General features: G+C 33.7%; 1 protein-coding gene and 1 non-coding gene across 3 annotated transcripts; one reads left to right on the plus strand and one right to left on the minus strand.

Annotated features, from left to right (window-relative positions):
• Positions 1-5,378: 5,378 nt before the first annotated feature.
• Positions 5,379-6,866, minus strand: LOC107643085 (phosphoglycerate mutase-like protein AT74H). 2 transcript variants are annotated; one of them, XM_016346645.3, is made up of 3 exons: positions 5,937-6,866; positions 5,786-5,866; positions 5,379-5,712 (listed from the first exon to the last, which is right to left on the minus strand). In XM_016346645.3, the coding sequence occupies exons 1-3, from the start codon at positions 6,716-6,718 to the stop codon at positions 5,598-5,600; spliced, it is 978 nt and encodes a 325-aa protein (XP_016202131.1). In that variant the 5' UTR covers positions 6,719-6,866; the 3' UTR covers positions 5,379-5,597. The 2 variants fall into 2 exon arrangements, with proteins under 2 accessions (XP_016202131.1, XP_088345283.1); XM_088489157.1 differs by having other exon boundaries at positions 5,786-5,860; positions 5,937-6,834.
• TRNAA-AGC (transfer RNA alanine (anticodon AGC)) lies at positions 5,509-5,581 on the plus strand. Its single transcript has one exon. It is a non-coding gene; the product is annotated as a tRNA-Ala (tRNA).
• Positions 6,867-18,286: the final 11,420 nt, after the last annotated feature.

Below are 18,286 nucleotides of genomic sequence, written 5' to 3' on the forward strand. Positions count from 1 at the left end.
GTGAAAAAATGATAATTAAAGGGGAGTGTTAGGTAAATAATGACTATTTTAAACAACATAAATAACCACTAATCAACTAAAAATACACTACATCCTAATTTAATGTTATTAATTAAATTTAAGATTAATTTACTCTTTTAATCCTATTAATTCACATTGTTCATATATTGTTCAAAAATTTTGTTGGTTACCTATATTTTTCTATAATTAAATATTATTATTCATCTCATTAAATAAAATTAGAAATAGAACATTTTGACTAATTTTAGTTCTCTGCAAGTTTGGTTCCAAATTTTTTCCAACTAAAAAAGATACCGTAAGAAAAATTATAATGACCGGATCATTTAATAAATAGTATGATTAGAAAAACGATTTGGCTATAGAATGTTTTTTTCCTAAACTATCACTCTCTTAAAAAATAAATAAAGAAATATTTAAAAAATGAAAAAATCATACTATAAAAATGATTTACGCATATAAAATACTTAATCATTATACTATACCTGATTGTACATCATATAAAAAAATAATGTGTTTAGATAATACGAGTCCCACTAAGAGTGAGTAGTATGAAATGTGACACATGGTGCATCCATAGAGAAACACAAGGGTGGGGGGTGGCAAATGGCAGTGGATGCATGGCACCACCCACCACCGCTGCCAATCTGCTCTGACAATGGTGTCTGATGCCGCCAAGACACTAATGGTCCACATCCCATTCAAATTATTCATATCCTTCCATCACTAATTCCCCGATATTATTTATGTGTAGCCCCCCCACCCATTCGCCACCATCTTTCCTTTTGTCTCATTCTTTGTTAATTGCTACATCACCTTCCACTTCCTAAACCCAAGGACTTGCTTTCCTAATTATATATTTATAATATGCTAGCTTGTGAAATAAGTGAATTTAATTCCTTGGGATTATGGGTGGATCCCATGATTTCTCTACATTTTCTTTTTTAATCTTTTTAATTTTCCCCTTAAGTGTCTAAAGATATTATAAACGGGCTTATAAAATAAAACAAAATTGTTATACCTTTGGGGTCATGGGTCTCACTCTGTCGCCCTCGCCCACATCCCATAATAATAAAGTTAAAGAAAAGAATAAGTAAATAATAAAAATATTAAATAATGTGAATAATAGATATATTGAATATTCATTTTATTAGATGTGTATAAATGATTATTTTAATATTAAAATTTAAATAAATAATTTAAAAGTATAGTGTATTTTTATTTAATTAGTGATTATTCATATTATTTAAAAAAGTCATTAATTACCTATCATAACCTGTAAGTTAAAGACCATTATTAGGGAGGAAAACTACCAGCATTGCTGAAATTAAGGCACGTCACCTTAATTTGTTAAAGAGAGATATACTAATACTATAGTCTAAATAAATGAACTTGGGGCTTTTTTCTTCCATTTTATCATTAGAAAATAGAAAAGAATATGGGGCTTTAGTTTGATTTGATAGCTGATAAATTGGGGGCGGCACAATCGGGTGGACCTCAATGATATACACATTACTCAACCTTTTAGTTGTATTGGTCGAGAAAAGCAAGTACTTGTTTCATACATGTTCAACGAGTTGTATGTAAGGCCATATATGATGTCTATATATATATGTATGGCATGAGAAGAAAAACCATAATTATGTGTCTTATATTAATTGTGTGAAGTCTTTTGATTTGATTCTAACAATTCGATGAAATATTTGTCAAATTAAGTATGATAATTTTCAATCAAATTAATAATAAGTAGCATATTGGGACGTTGTTAATATATAGTTAACACTAATAACAGGTCACTAGGCCAGCTAAATCCAACTACATGATGACTTTGCTCAAATAAGGACCAAAGTATCATATTATAGTCATTTTAATTATTCTCCACTTGCTTGTGTTAAATGCCAAGTCAATTAGGCCGTTATTTTTAAGGTAAAAAGCAGGATTTGTTGGGTATTAGTGACAAAACCTTGAGTCTAAGGTTCAGAAGCTGTCTGCCATTAGGTTGAAGAGTTAGGGAAATCACAAGCTGTATTATGTGTTATTGTGTTGGCGATAATTAAGCTGGAGATGGTAAAATTCCGTGTATATATAAAATATTATCTGCACATCAAAATCAATAACTAAAATCATCACAAATATATATATACTTTAACTTATTTTTTATATATATTTTATTCTAATAACTAATTTTTGTGATTGATTTTAGTATATAACTAATATGATTATATATATATATAATACAACCAAGCTTGTCAGATTTTTTGAGCCTCATGACATTCACAATAGACAATGCAAGGCCAAGCAAAATGGCTATATATGACATATCAATTAGGCACATTCAACGCAACTTGCACTTATTTTACACTGCATATGCCAATTGGTTCTTTGCCTTACATCATTATTATTCGCTTTCCATTAATCCTCTTAGAATTTACATGTGAGAGCACGTTTTCTGACTGCTAGTGAACCACATTGAATATGCATGCATTTCTAATTTGGACCCCCTTCAACTACTACTATATGCATAAAGTGGTATATATTACATTTTGAGTAAAAAAAATTAACTTGAAAATATACATGATCGAATTTTAAAATCCAAACTTAGCTAGTATATGTATTAAGATAATTAACTCATATAAAGATATTTTTGTATAAAAATAATAGTTAAAAATTATTGCATCATTTGACTAAATCTAAATTATTATTTTTAGATAGATATTCAGCTGGGCTATATTAATAAACAGTAATCATTGTAGAGGACCTATTCCATAGTGTTGCAAAATTGTGTGTAAGAGAGCGGTTGTTTATTATGGAGCAACCGCACTAATTAAGAATATGACATGAGGGTTTAAGATACTATTGAGTAAAACGTTTTCAGGAAAAGGAGGGACAGGTGCACGAAATGTCATGAAGTAAAAAATAGCTAGCAAGTACCAACCCAAAGAGTAGTACTACTTTCCTATATATAAGTAACACAAAATATAATATAAAGTACTAGCTAGAAGCTAGTAGTTCCTATAAGGCTATGACCATTTCTATCCCTTTCAGTAACACATTACTTAGGCATATATAGGGCATAGGCACTCTCACTAGCACAGAACACTATGTCAAATAAATCGACCAAGACGTGCACTCCTGACATTTGATATGGCTATGGCTAAATAAATACAAGTGGGTAATAATGCCTATTCTTTATTTTTGCTATCTTGCATTCAATACCTACCTAACCTAACTCGTCCTTTAACATATCTCTCCTGTGAAAATTAGTTTCCTTTTAATAATTAGTTATGAAAGTAAGTATTTGTATTTTTGAAAAATTTTCAAACATGCCAGAAATACTAGTATTTTGATAATTTTAATTATTGAAAATTTCCCTATATTTTTTCTGTTTTCTTCACAAATAATAAATGGTTTTATGTACGGGAATAGAATATAAAGTGTGTACAAACTACAAAGTAGAGTGAGTGTGAAAAGAAAAGGAGGGTTGGTTATAGCTACAAAGCTGAATATGCAGAACAGTTTTTGTGTCCGCACGTTTAATTTATGCAATAAAGCCCGTGAAAGTTAAGTGGAATCTTTATTTGTATAAAGAGCTAGAGAATAGAGCAGCCTCTTGTATGTAACGAATATGGTACCATAATATATATCCGCTTGTCCCTTAGCCCTTTGCTTGTTTAATTTATTAATCTTCTTCATTTATTTATTTATGCGCTCTAATCATACACATATCAATTCATGTGTATTTTTATAACAGCGCAAGTAGTTGTAATGTAAAGAGCAGTATGTATTATGGTTTGTGTCTTGGTGAAGCGGAGTAGTTAGCATGTATGGTTTAAGAAACTAAGAATTGGATTTGTAGGGCTAAGCAGAAGAGAGAGATGAAGACAAGGGTACTATTAACGAACAGAGACACATGTCAGAATAGTGTGGGTCATGCTGCCATGTGCCATGTCTGCTCTTTCCTTGCACCACTCTGATCAATACACATCCACCTATTCTATTCCTTGCATACAATAATACACTTAAATTTAATTACACAGGAGCATATACAGGAATAAATCCTTAAAGAATTTTGAAGAAGATGTTTTTGTCTTTAAAAAGATTTTATTATATTAAAATTTTAAATTTTATAAAAATAAAATATATAGATTATTTACTTATTTTGTCATATTTTTGAAAATTTATTTATCTAAATAAAAACAACAAATTTTGTTATATTAAAATTTTAAATTTTATTAAAATAAAATATATAGATTAATTACATATATATTTTTTACAAATTTTAAATATCAATGTAATAACAGTTTTTGAAGATAATTTTTTTAAAAAAACCTATTTGTCTATGTAATCATTATATAGTTATGCTTTTGTCCTTTATATCATTTACTTTTGTATTCCTTAGGATTTCAAATCTTTTAGTCACATCTCACATGCTCCAAGACAAATAATACTGAATAATTTTACATTTTTATTCTCTTGCATGTTTGAGTGAAAATGCATCCATAATATGCAATTTCGTATTATATTGTTTTCCTTATACATTTCTGTAATAGATTAACATTTAAGCGTTCAGATACCCATTCGGTAGTGCATACAATATAATCGTGGAATCAGTGCAAGTAAATAACCATGTTCTTTCTACTACATAAGTTCATGAATTTTTCCTCATACATTCGTCTAAACGTCACTTTTACTTTGATCTCTCTAGTCTCTATTACTTATAGTACGAAAGTAGTAGTGAATTTTTTTTTGTTTTTTTGGTATTAAGTAGTATAGAATTTTTCATTATTATGTTGCTGTACTTGGTCCGAGGTAACAAACTGAATCACTGGGCCTGAAAAGGCATAATATCACTAGCTCTAAACGAAGATCTATGTTTACACGATTAACATTACCCAAATAGAGAACATTCCAAAATAGCAAATGGTAGTACTATGTATGGGTCCGTTTCCTTGGGCTTAATCTAAGTGTTTATTTCATCAAGAAAGCAACGAAGAGTAGGTATATTAAACAGGCTTTGTGCTTAGCCCAATGGATATGCAAAATAGGAAACAGAGGGAATGAACACTTTAGACCTAAGACGGAAAAGAGGGGAGAAAGGAGAGACACTGAACACCACATCCGAAAAAAAAAACAGAGAGAGATGCTGAACACCTATCTTATACAAGATTGAGGAAGTTGCCATCAGCAATACATGTTTGAAATTTGAAAATGCCTGATGTAATGACGTTTCTTTCGGTAATGTTGCAGCTTTTTTTATTTTATTTTTGAGAAGAAAGAGATACTAAATCTATGAAATTATGCCATGCATAGTGTATATCATAAGCTAAATAAGTGATTAAGTGAGATTCAACTAATATTAGTGCGTGCAAACCTGAAATATTATTATAATAAAGTAAGTTTACAAGAATAACATGATTTAATAGACCTTGTTTAAGTTGTATTTACTGTGCCTCATACTTTACAATTAAGTGAACATTGACATCATCGAAAGGGGATGTAGCTCAGATGGTAGAGCGCTCGCTTAGCATGCGAGAGGTACGGGGATCGATACCCCGCATCTCCAACTTATCAATGACTTTTTATCTACTTAGTTGCTCACCAGTGTTGCATGTTTCTTCTGCGTTGAGATGGGGAAAGAAGGAATTCACCATTGGACAATCGTAATTGAGATCAGCAGGCCTTGCATATTTATGCCTTCATCACACACATGAATATAATTAACATACACAAATAGCAAATTAAGGACAATAAAATGATGGTTAATTACCACTCCTGATCAATGAGCATCTCATCTGTCAATCCAAATCGTCTTAGCTCTTCCTCATCGTGATGCATCAGTAAGCTATACCTGCATGTGTATTTAATTTGTATACATACTTTATGACAATATACATGAGAATTATAAGGGTTTGAATTACCTTCCACCATAACCTCTTTCCATGACAAGCATATTACCATTGTTCAAATTATGGAGGCCTTCGAACTGGGCAACGGTCCACTTGAACCACCTCATAAGAAATACTCGAATGGTTAGACCGTGGGAAACGATGACCAAGCTCATGTCCACGTGGCGTTCCGCAGGTGGCTGAAAGCGCCCTATGTTAATATCTGCTCTAAGGGTTTCTCTGAATCCCGTGATTCTATCATACACATCTGCAGCAGATTCTCCATTAGGGAAGCGGTAAAAGAAACGACCATAGAGCTGGCGCATTGCTTTCTCCACTCTCATCTTCTCTCTGTTCTGGAAATTGCCAAAATCTTGTTCTCGGAGGCGTGGCTCTTCTCTGAAGCCAGCGATTCTGTGGCGTGGGAAGGGGCGAGCGAGGCTCTGGAGGGTTTCAAGGGTCCTCCGATAAGGTGAGACGTAGAAGTAGAGTTGCCAGTTGTGGTCACCGTCTTTCTGGATGATGTCGTTGATGCGGCGGCCGCATTCCTCCGATTGAGCCTTGCCTTTGCTCGTGAGTCCAATCTTGGGATCAGCTACCCTCGCGTACACGCTCTCGTCCACGTTCCCTTGGCTCTCACCGTGCCGAACTAATATTATTCTCTTTGGCCGCGGAGGAATACACTCCACGCTCCTCACAGGATTCTTCTCTGGGAATCTTTGGGAGTCATTATTATTGCCGTTTGTTCCTTTTATATGGTGATGGCCATGGCAGCACTCGATTCTTGTTGCAAGTTGCAAAGGCAACGCACCCATCACCTTAACTATCAAAATAGCTCTCTCTGCTTTGTTCGTCGGAAGCAATAGCAGCCTCAAGTGCTTGATTTCACTTGGAGGCACGGAGACGGACTCAGTGGGGGTGGGGCCCGCACTCTACCATCTGTCCATCTTCAATCGTCCAATCACGAAAGTAGCTTTCAGTCATTTTCTTTTTACTTTTTTTTTTGGGCCTTCATTGAGCCCATACTCCCCGAATAAGAGAAATTGAGGGAGTTTGTTCGAATGCTTGTAATTGGTTTTGGGATTCTGGATTGCTGTAACGAGTGGGTCGATTTCTCATACGGATTGGGTTCTCCGTCCGGGCAGGCCGCTTCTCTGGGCCAAATCCGTTAAAAAAAAAAAAACAGATATTAATCTCTTCATCTCTTGGCTCTTCATATTTGATAATGATAACTAGAGATTTGGGCTTGGTTTAGTAAAATTTTTTAGATAGGTGTTTATGCTTTTTAAAAGCACAAACTCTTCATTTTGTGTTTAGTAAATAAAAAAGACTAAGTGTTTGTACTTGCAGTTTTTAAAAGATCGGGATACTTTTAAAAACAACTAAGGTGGAGCTTATATATGATGCATGGACACTGACATGGACACCAGACACGACATGACACGGAACACATCGACACGCGAATTTTATAATTTTATAAGACACGGGAACACATACATATAAAATATAAAGTATTTTTTAAATAAATCGTAATGATATTTGATATTTTATTGATATTAAAACATAAATTAATTTTTTAATTATTTTTAATATTTTATTTTAATTATATAAAGTATTTAAAGTATTTTTTGTTTTAATAAATAAAATATATACTATTTTTAAATTTATTTTAAAAATACATGTTAAGAATAAGATTGGACACGCTGACACATGATGGTATTTAGGTGTGTCCAAGCGTGTCCGGAGAAGAATTTTTTATTTTTATTAAGACATGGTTGGACACAGCAGACATGCATGTTGGACGAATGTCGATAAGTGTCATGTTCGAAATGTGACACGCGGACACATTAACTCAACAAAGTGTCTCTGCTTCTTAGGGTGGAGCTTTTCAAAGTTAGCTTGTACTTTTCAAATTTTAAAAATCTAATATAACCTCCTATATTAACTAATTTTAAATTTAACACTTAAATTTATGTGTTTTATAGTAATTTTAAATTTTAAAACTATTTTACTAAACATAATTGTTGCTACTTGTGTTTATTGAAAGTCATTTTTAATTTAATTTACCAAACATGAATGCTATACCTTTTAAAAAGCTATTTTTTAAAAACTAGCTTTTATAAGCTACTTTTAAAAAGTAAAAGTTTTACCAAACTAAGCCTTCCCCTAATGAGTTAGGTAGAGGTATTTGCAGTGCAGTTTGGTTCGGTTTTTTTAAAAAAAGTTATCCAATCGAATCGTTTAATTAAATTGTGATTTGATTTGGTTCAATTTTTTATCGAAATCATTCGAATCAAACCAAACTAATTAAAATTAGTTTTGTTTGGTTTAGTTTGTTCAATTTTTTCAATCAATTCAAACAAAATTATGCCATACTATTTCACAAAGTCATAACAATAAAATTTATAGAACACAAATACACAATTAACAAAAGTCTTGATCCGATGAAATTTAACGACAAAAAAAATTAAAATATGATCATATAGAAGTTAAAATATTCAATAGTCAACATTCAACACAAGAAAAAATAAAAATAAAATTTCAGCAACAAATAGCCACATTTTGGTGTTCTCTCCAATAAAACAACGAAACTTCTTTAAACAAATCAATCTGAAATCGAAAGACAGTTACATAATAATAATAATTATAATAATAATAATAATAATATAGCACCAATAGAAAAATATTCTAATTTAGTTATACATTCTAATATAAAAAAAATAATTCATACCATGATAAGATGTACTTAATTAGACTCAACATCAGAATTTTTTTATTAGGATTAGGAGTGGGTGCAACTTTTACAAAACATATAAAACAAAGAAAAATCATAAAAAATAATATTTATAAATAAAAACTAGATTAAAAATTATCAATTGACGTTTGACCATACCTAATTCCAACTTCTCCAAATCCTCAATGAGCTCCTAAAAAATAAGTTTTGGAGAATTTCGGAGCCAATTTTATGTACAAATTAATGTCTCAACTGTAATCGGAATTAGAGACCTCCTATAATTATTCAACACTCTTCCTCCAGTACTAAATATCGATTCTAAAGCTACTCTAAAAATCGACATGACTAAGACATCTTTTGCAATCTGTTTAAGAATTGGATATTTAGTGGAATTTACTTTCCATCAGTTTAAGATGTCAAATTGCACGACACTCTTCTCTAAGGCCTCCATAAAATATAAATTCACCTCATTTTGTTAACACTCTTATTGAATAGTATTTTCTTCTCAAATTCCATAGCAAAAGAAGTTTCATTTGCATTAAGCTCTTATGTACCAATTTCAGGAGCATCTTGACGAGTAGATCTTTGATAGTTATCAATTTCACCAAAAAGTCTATAACTATCAAACACCTTGAAAATGGTCTCCTTCATCTTTGAAGTCAAGAAATCAACATCTTCTTTTTCATACAACTTCTCAAAACTCCACTAGATCAACTGAAACTTATACGTAGGAACAAGAACCACTGCAATAAAAATCATCATACTTGTATTTTTTATATTTCTCCAATACTTATCATATTTGATCTTCATTTTCTCAGCCATGACGAAAAGTACCAGATCTAAGCTTTCCATGCAATGCTTAAGTGTAGACAATATTTTATAAAAATCATTAAAATGTTGAAAAGATGTAACAAATTTTGAACCAGAAATTTTGTTGGTTACATCATAAAATATTTTTAAAAATTTGACAAAATATCTTGCATTCTCACAATCCTCAAACTTAGGGATTCCACCAGCCATCATAATGTGTTCTGAATCTCTCTCTCTCTCTTCCAATCGTTTAAATGCCTTTTGAAACTTCAAAGCACTTTTAAGCATTAAAAAGATAGAATCTCATTTCGTAGAAACATCTAAATGCACAGTGCCTTTGTTTTAAATTCTAGCTTCCTTTGTCATAGCCTTAAACCTCTTCGTACGACCTGGTGATGAACGCACATGCCTAACTACATTTCTAATTTTTTAAATTAAATCATGCATTTTTCTCAACCCATCATTCACAATCATCCATTCTACTTTTCAAATAAGAAATAGCAACATCATTTAAACTAGTATTATCAACAGTTATAGAAAAATTCTGATATTTTTCATCCCAACAAACATCTCTCAATCTTTCTACTAATTGTTTTTTCTTTGTGATTCTTGATAGTACAAAAATTTAGGATTCTTTTTTATAATTTTCAATTAGCATAAATGTAATGAACAGTAAGACAAAGATAATTCAAATTTTGCACAGATGACCATCAATCAATTGCCAAACAAATATTTTGATTTGGTTGATTATAAACAGACTTCAACTTAATTTTTTCATTCAAATAAAGCTTCTAACAATCCCTAGCAATTGTGATCCTTCAAGAAATTGAAAACTTGGGATGCAAACAACTCATATAATAACGAAAATTTTCCTCCTCAACATGCAAAAAAGGCAATTCATCCACAATAATTATTCTAGCAATGGTTTATCTACAAAGATCAATATCAAAAAACACAACAGAAAGTGAACTACCTATCCCTTTCCCATCATCTTTTATCACATCTTGAAAACAAAGAATCTTTTGAGTAGGATCTAATGCCTTCTTAGAAAATTTTTTGCACTACAACAAGTACCTTTTCATGTTATTGGTGCCATTTTTATGTGTATCACAAAACGTAACTAGCCCTACATCAATTGTATTTAGCTCTAGGATACCGTGGATTACTAGTTTCATCTTTAGTAAAGTGATCCCATGTCCAAGACATAGGTCTACAAGACTTTCTCTTACCTTCGTCGGTCTTAGTTTCAATGGTGTCATCAACAGGAGCTTCTTCAATAGCCTGCCTCTTCCATCAGCCTCTATTAGCAAGCTTCCTTGTGTTTCTATGAGGAGTTGGCATAGCGGGCAATGTAATCGGAGATCTGATGCTTGCATATTCATTCGGAAGAACAACAGCAACTCCTATTGCTCCTTCAGTGTTGCTTATATTGTCACTTAAACTGATATCAAATTGCATAAATAAATACATTGAATCATAAAATAAAATTATTAGCAATTTGAAAAAATCAATAACAAATACATTGAACAAATACACCGAACAAATAATTAAAAATTCAAAAACAGAAACATAATAAAATAAGATTACTAACAATTTCAAAAATCAACAACAAATACATTGAACAAATAATTAGAAAAATAAAAGCAGAAACACAATAAAATAAAATTACTAGCAATTTCAAAAAATCAATAACAAATATATTTGATAGTTCTAGTTGAACTTGAGAAGGGGGGTTGAATCAAGTTGGCTTAAAACTTATAGTTTCAAACTCTGTTTCAGCAGAAGCTCGAGTTGCAGGAAATTATTTCATTTTATCTCATGTACTGAACAAGTAAAGAGTAGGGAAGAAGAGAAATAGGCCAGCATGTATCCTGGTTCGGATTCTTTGTGCAATAAATCCTACGTCTAGTCTCCACCACAAACCATGGTAGAATTTCCACTATAATTCACAGATTACATTCACCAATACTATTGAATTACTCCTTAATTCAACTAGTATCTACCCCTAAGTTTTCTTAACCAAAGCTTAGCAACCCAAAGTGCTGTCCCAACTTGGAAAGGGAATCTAGACAGATTCAAACTCACCAAGTGCTAACCCAACTTGGCAAGGGGAACTAATCCTAGTTCAATCAACTCAATTACATCAGAAATCAGTGGCTCTTATGCATCACTCTTACCTTTTTTTCTCTTGGCTTTTCAACCTCACAAGATCAGCCTTTTCTTAAAACCGAAAATGACACAAGACATCCTAACAAAGAAAATCAGAAATTAAGTTTGAGTAGAAGAAAAAGATTTCAGCTCCATGTTAGAGATGATGCTCTGATTGTGTGCTCTCTTTTTCTTGCTTTGAAATGATGGAATGGTGCTCCTTATATGTCTTCAGCTTGCCTTCATTTTTGCTTCTTTCTTTTGCTTGTCCTTGCTGCCCGTTGAAACTGTCACAGCTAGCAAGTAGTCCTTCTTCCTCATGCTCCACTACCCCTGCTGGATGAGGAGCCTATCCACTACCTCTGTGGTCCTTGGATTTGTTTTCATCCTTGGCATGAATTCCTTTTTCCTTCTACTCCATTATCTCTGCTTTACGAGGAGCTGCACTACTACCTCTGCTGCTTAGCAAGTTTGTGTTTTGCTCTTCCATTGCTGAAATTTGCTTTACTGTTTGTCCTTGGAGTGGTGGGAGTGTACCAGCTGTCCTTCTTGCTTTATTAGAGCAACACTTGTCCTTTTCTTTTTCCAGCTGTCCTCTTATTCCTTTTAGCAAATATATAACCATATAATTGCTGAACGGTGCCACAAGGAGGAGCTTGGGCTTGTTTATTACTCTTGGAGCACTAAGGAGCAAATGAGCACTAAGTGTTGGAGTTTTGGCATGTTGATTTGCTGAGGCTTGTGCTGGTTTGGGCTGGTGAGAACTAAGTAATGGGCTTGCCACAATAAAACACACATTAAACAATATTGGGCTTTCAATCCAAAGAAATGTTTGTCATCATTTATAATACCCAAAATCAACTTAGACTTAACAATCTCTCCCTTGATGACAAACATGATAAAAGGGGATAGTAGAATTTAAAGTTAATTGAAATGGGTTAAGGGTACTTCCCTTTGATGTCCATCTGAAGTGCAGTACTCCCCCTTAATGTTAGCAGTTCTCTCCCCCTTAATCATGGTTTACCTGGACAAAGCTTAAAAACATACAATTCTAATTTTTGCAAGCAATATATCACAATAATGGTGACTCACAGAATAATTAACACATCACAGGGCAAGTTAAAATAAGTGTAGCATAGTAATAAGCATAGCATCATCCTGTATCAGTATCATAGTCCTTAATTCCTAAGCCAATGCTAACAATTTCCCTTTTCTTTTCTCCCCCTTTGTCATCAAGGAGGGAAAGGAAAAACCTGCACAAAATTTTGTTAGTGACTAGTTCATAGAGTGTTAGTAGCAGAGTAGTTAAAGTCTTTACAATCATCCAAAAATTAAACAAGTTCAAAAAGAAACTGAATCATAATCACAGATGAGATAAAAAGAGCCTAGGCATCAGAGTTGGATTAATCAGAGGTTCCATCGTCATCCCCCTCATTGTCAGTAGTTGTGAGTCCAAACTCTACATCCTCCACCAAGTCCCGCAGAATCCTGATTCTCCCTTTGGTCTTCTTGAGAGCGTTTTCCTCCATAACTTGGTTCCTTTTGTACTCGGCACCATGAGTGAGGAGAAGGTCTGTCAGATTGATGAACTCCTCAAGCACATTCTTCAGAATGCGGGTCATGACCTTGATTGTGGTGGAGGTTGAAGGGAGAATCAGAGGATCTTCATCAACAGAGGGAACATCAATGCTATCATCAGTCTGGCGATGTCTGGGTGCTATTTTCTTTACTACACCATCCCCTTTTATATATGAGTTACAATCTCTTGAAATTTTAGCCCCAAAATCAACATTGTAATATTAAAATTTTTTTGTAAGAAGTATGGCATAAGGTAAAGCATTTTTGGTACTGATACAAGCATGCATATGTCTCACAAGCAAGTAAGCAAAAGAAATAAGAGTTTTAGAAAGAAGAGCAAACAGAACCAGTGTGTCGCAAAATGAGACTTGTTGAAGAGAGCCGCGCTGAGGCAAAATGATGTGATTAACAATCCTGTGCAACTGGGCACGGATTGGACCAAAAGACTTGTGAGTAGGGGTAGTACCTTCTAAAAGAGGGATATTGACACACATTGTACTCAAAGCTTCAAAATAAGACACATTCATAGTATCGTCCCTCTTACCTAACGTATAGACATCAACCCCCCTGTCCTGATAATATAGGGCTTTGCTTATGTGGTATTTGTTGAGGATGATGACCTTACCTTTGACAAAAGAAGCGATTCTCCCTTCTTTGTAGGACAGATTTCTATAGAAATACTTCACCAGATCAGGATAAATTTTCTCCTTAATGGATAAAATGAGAATCCATCCTTGACATGCAAACAAAGGTGTAAAGTTCAGATATTTCCTACAGCGTTTATCTAGATTGACAAGTTTAGGAGGACAGAGAGTGCGGTTATGGATGTCTTTGCAGAAAAATAGATAGTTCATGAGGAATTGAAAACAACGACGATCAAAAGACTTGTGGGGAAACTCAGCATAGAAGGACTTGTAACCTATGAGATTGGACATTTTAGGTTCAGAAACAGAACGAAGAGGAAAATCAATGACTGTACCGCGGGTATGGCGAGTCTAAGAGGAGGGAATCTCTTCGTCTTCATCATGAAGAAGTCGTTTTCCTTTGGAAGAGCTAGGTTTAGATGAGCTTGGCTGAGAGACATTTGGAGCAGTAGGGGTAGGGCGAGGAGCATCGCCAGGGCGGCGAGAAGTGGTCTTAGTGCGAGCCATGTCAGAAGAAGGGTTTGGTGGAGATAGAGGAGAAGAGTGAGTGGGAGATTAGGAAGGTGAGAAGTGTGTGTGATCAGCACGGTTGGTATGGGTGCCACTGTAAGAGTCTCTGCGGACAGCTCTTTTCTTGCGAGCCATTTATAGAACACTAGTTTGCAGAAGATGAAGAAGTTGAGGGAGTAGTGTGAAAGGATGCATGTAGTGGGAAGTTATTATATGCTTGGAGGAGTGTAAAGGTTTCAACTTAGAAATAGAAAAAATAAAAACTTTAAAATGTTTTTAAAATCATGGAAAGTTACAGCTGTAACCTTCGTACGTTAACAGAGTGATAAAGAGAAATAAAAAAATTGAAATGGGGGCTCAAATAAATTAAAGATTTAAAAAATTGAAAGCCCACTTTTCAAAAAATTGAGATAGAAAAAAAAAATGGAAAGGGCCCAACGTTTTTAGTAAAGAGAGCCCATAGTTCCAGAGACTGCTTTAGCACATTAGGTCCATTACGCAAGGTTCAGTCATGAATCCAGTAAGCTTTACTAAGATAGATTGAAGCTTACTCATCATCTGCCAAAAAAAATCTCATTTCGATCCATGAGATAAAACATAGAAAATCTCATCATCAGAATCATTAATAAAATAAAGATGAAGCGAGAATGCCCAGTTCGGTCCGCAGTTTGCAGAACCTCTCTTCTATCAATGGTTTGGTGAAAATATCAGCCAGCTGACTTTCAAAATTGACAAATTGAATATCTAAATTTTCATTTTTCACATGTTCTCTTATAGAATGAAATCGAACTTCAATGTGCTTTGTTCTCGAGTGAAAAAAAGGGTTTTTGGAAATATTTATTGCACTCATGTTGTCACAAAACAATGGAATATTAGAAACATTCAGTTTATAGTCAGTTAGTTGAGTTTTCAGCCATAATAATTGAGAACAACAAGAGGAGGCTGCAATATACTCAGCTTCGGTTGTGGAAAGTGCCACTGTAGCTTGTTTCTTGCTAGACCAAATAATGAGTGATTTCCCAAGAAAGCAACACATGCCACTTGTGCTTCTTCTATCAATTCTGTCCCCAACAAAATCTGCATCACAAAAACTCACTAATTGAAAGGAATCAGTCTTTGGAAACCATAAACCATAATCAGTGGTACCAAGCACATATCGAATGATCCTTTTGACAGCTGAGAGATGTGATTCATTAGGCTTTGATTGAAACCTTCAACAAACTCCTACACTTTGGATGATATCAGGCCTTGAGGAGGTTAGATACATCAAAGAGCCAATCATCATTCTATAGCGTGTTTCATCAATATCTCTAGCATGTTCATCTTTGGCAAGCTTGATATTTGGATGCATGGGGGTTCCCATTGGCTTGGCATAGTCCAGCCCAAATTTTTTGACAAGTTTCTTTCATTCTTTGCATATTTTTCTTGATGAATGAAAATTTCTTCTGCAGTTTGCTTTATTTACAAGCCTAGAAAGAAGTTGAGCTCTCCCATCATGCTCATATCAAATTTATTGGTCATAAGCTTAGCAAAATCTGCACCCAAATCCTCATTAGCCGAACCAAAGATAATATCATCAACATAGACTTGCACAAGAATAAAATAATCATTATAATTCTTAATAAATAAAGTGGTGACAGTGGCTCCTCTTTAAAATTTGTTTTTCAATAAAAATGAGCTAAGCCTTTTATACCAAGCTCTAGGAGCTTGTCTCAAACCATATAAGGCTTTAGCTAGTTTGAAAACATGGTTAGGAAAAGATTTGTTTTCAAACCCAGGTGGTTGAGCCACATAAACCTCTCTATCTATTATGCCATTGAGAAAAGTACACTTTACGTCCATTTGGAATAGCTTGAAGCCACAATGAGCTGCATAAGCAAGGAGCAATCTGATGGCTTCCATTCGAGCTACAGGTGCAAAGGATTCATCGAAGTCAATCCCTTTTTCTTGATCATATCCTTGAGCAACCAGTCTAGCTTTGTTTCGGACGATGGTTCCATCTTCACCCAAGTTGTTTCTGAAAATCCATTTAGTGCCAGTGACTTTCTTTCCATTTGAGTTAGGCACTAATGTCCAGACTTGATTTTTCTCAAACTGCTGCAATTTCTCCTCCATAGCTAACACCCAAGATGGATCAGCAAGTGCTTCTTGGATGTTTTGAGGTTTAATATTTGATATAAGAGCTAAATTATTGGATTCAGCTCTTTTCAAAGATGATCTGGTTGATATTCCTTTGGAGGGATCACCAATTATGAATTTCTCTAGATAGTTTTTCAGAAACTTCCATTCTCTGGGCCTTCTGGTTTGAGTTAAGGATTCAGGTTCCTCTTGATCAACTATGACTTCTGCATCAGTATTTTCAGCTGTCAGGAGATAATTTCAAATTTTCTCCTGCAGAATTGGAATTTTCGCTGCTAACAGGTGCAACTTCATGAGAACTTGGATTTTGAGGAACTAGTTCAGTATTCTTAGGTAATTCAGCTTCAAAACCTAGACTATCATCAATACAAATACTGAAAACATTGTTAGACTCACAGAATGTGACATGCATGGTCTCCTCAACAGTTTTGGAGTTCTTATTATAAACTCTATATGCCTTGCTATGAGTGGAATAACCCAAAAAAATGCCTTCATGTGTTTTAGGATTAAATTTTTCTAAATTTTCTGTGATATTCAGTATGAAACACTTGCAGCCAAACACATAAAAGTAACTAAGATTGGGAGGATGTCCTTTCCAAAGTTCATATGGAATTTTTTTCAAAAACTTCCTAATGATGGTTCTATTTAAAATATAGCAAGTTGTATTCACAGCTTCAGCCCATAAGAACTTGGGAATTTCATATTCACATAACATAGCTCTAGCCATTTCTTGTAAACTTCTATTTCTTCTTTCTACAATACCATTTTGTTGAGGTGTTCTAGGACAAGAAAAGTTATGTGATATGCCTAGTTCATCACGAAAAGATTCAAAATATTGATTTTCAAATTCTTTGCCATGGTCACTTCTAATTGAAACAATTTTTAAGCCTTTTTCATTTTGAATCTTTCTGCTAAATTTTTCAAAAACAGAAAATGCTTCATGTTTATGAGCTAGAAAGAACACCCAACCAAACCTAGTATAATCATCCACAATTACCATGCCATAGCTTTTTCCTCCAAGACTTTGAGTCCTAGTTGGTCTAAACAGATCAAGATGTAACAACTCCAATAGTTTCTTAGTTGAGACGTCTTCCTTGGGTTTGAAAGATGTTTTTATTTGTTTACCCATTTGACAAGCATCACAAATGATGTCCTTATCAAATTTTATATTAGGAAGACCTCTTACTAAGACTTTCTTTACAAGCTTAGAGATTTGAATCATGCTAGCATGTCCTAATCTTTTATGCCACATCCATTTTTCAGATTTCATTGAAGAGAAATAAGTTACATTTTGAACTTTAAGATCATCTAGTGTGAGACCATAAACATTGTCACTTCTTTTGGCAACAAACAAAATAGCCCTTGTTTTCTCATTAATGACTCTACAATCAGATTTTCTAAAAGTTACAGCATATCCAAGGTCAAATAATTGACTTATGCTCAATAGATTATGCTTTAACTCATCAAATAAAAAAACACTATCAATGCAAGTAAAAAAAACTTTGCCAACCTTACCAATGGCAATTATTTTACCTTTACCATTATCTCCGAAAGTGACAAATCCTCCATCATACTTGTTGAGTTTAATGAAGAAAGTATCATTTCCAGTCATATGCCTTGAACATCCACTATCAAGATACCACATGTCCAATTTCTTCTTGGATGTAAGGCAAACTTGCATGTTCTTCAACTAACCTTAGGTATCCAAATCCATTTGGATCCTTTGATGTGAAATCTTCTTGGTTGCCCAAGAGCATTAAAATCATGAACAACTTTATATAATTTACTTTCATTACCAAAAGACTTAAGAAAGATGAAAC

The sequence above is a fragment of the Arachis ipaensis genome, chromosome B5, assembly GCF_059453495.1.
Source record: "Arachis ipaensis isolate K30076 ecotype BB chromosome B5, ASM5945349v1, whole genome shotgun sequence".
Classification (NCBI taxonomy): Eukaryota; Viridiplantae; Streptophyta; class Magnoliopsida; order Fabales; family Fabaceae; genus Arachis; species Arachis ipaensis.

Excerpts from the sequence above, each read along its gene's own strand:
- LOC107643085 (XM_016346645.3), bottom strand. The coding sequence starts at position 6,718 with ATGGGTGCGTTGCCTTTGCAACTTGCAACAAGAATCGAGTGCTGCCAT. Across the intron at positions 5,867-5,936 it reads GAAAGAGGTTATGGTGGAAG|GTATAGCTTACTGATGCATC; the intron begins GTAATTCAAACC and ends ATACACATGCAG. Across the intron at positions 5,713-5,785 it reads ATGCTCATTGATCAGGAGTG|GCATAAATATGCAAGGCCTG; the intron begins GTAATTAACCAT and ends TGTGTGATGAAG.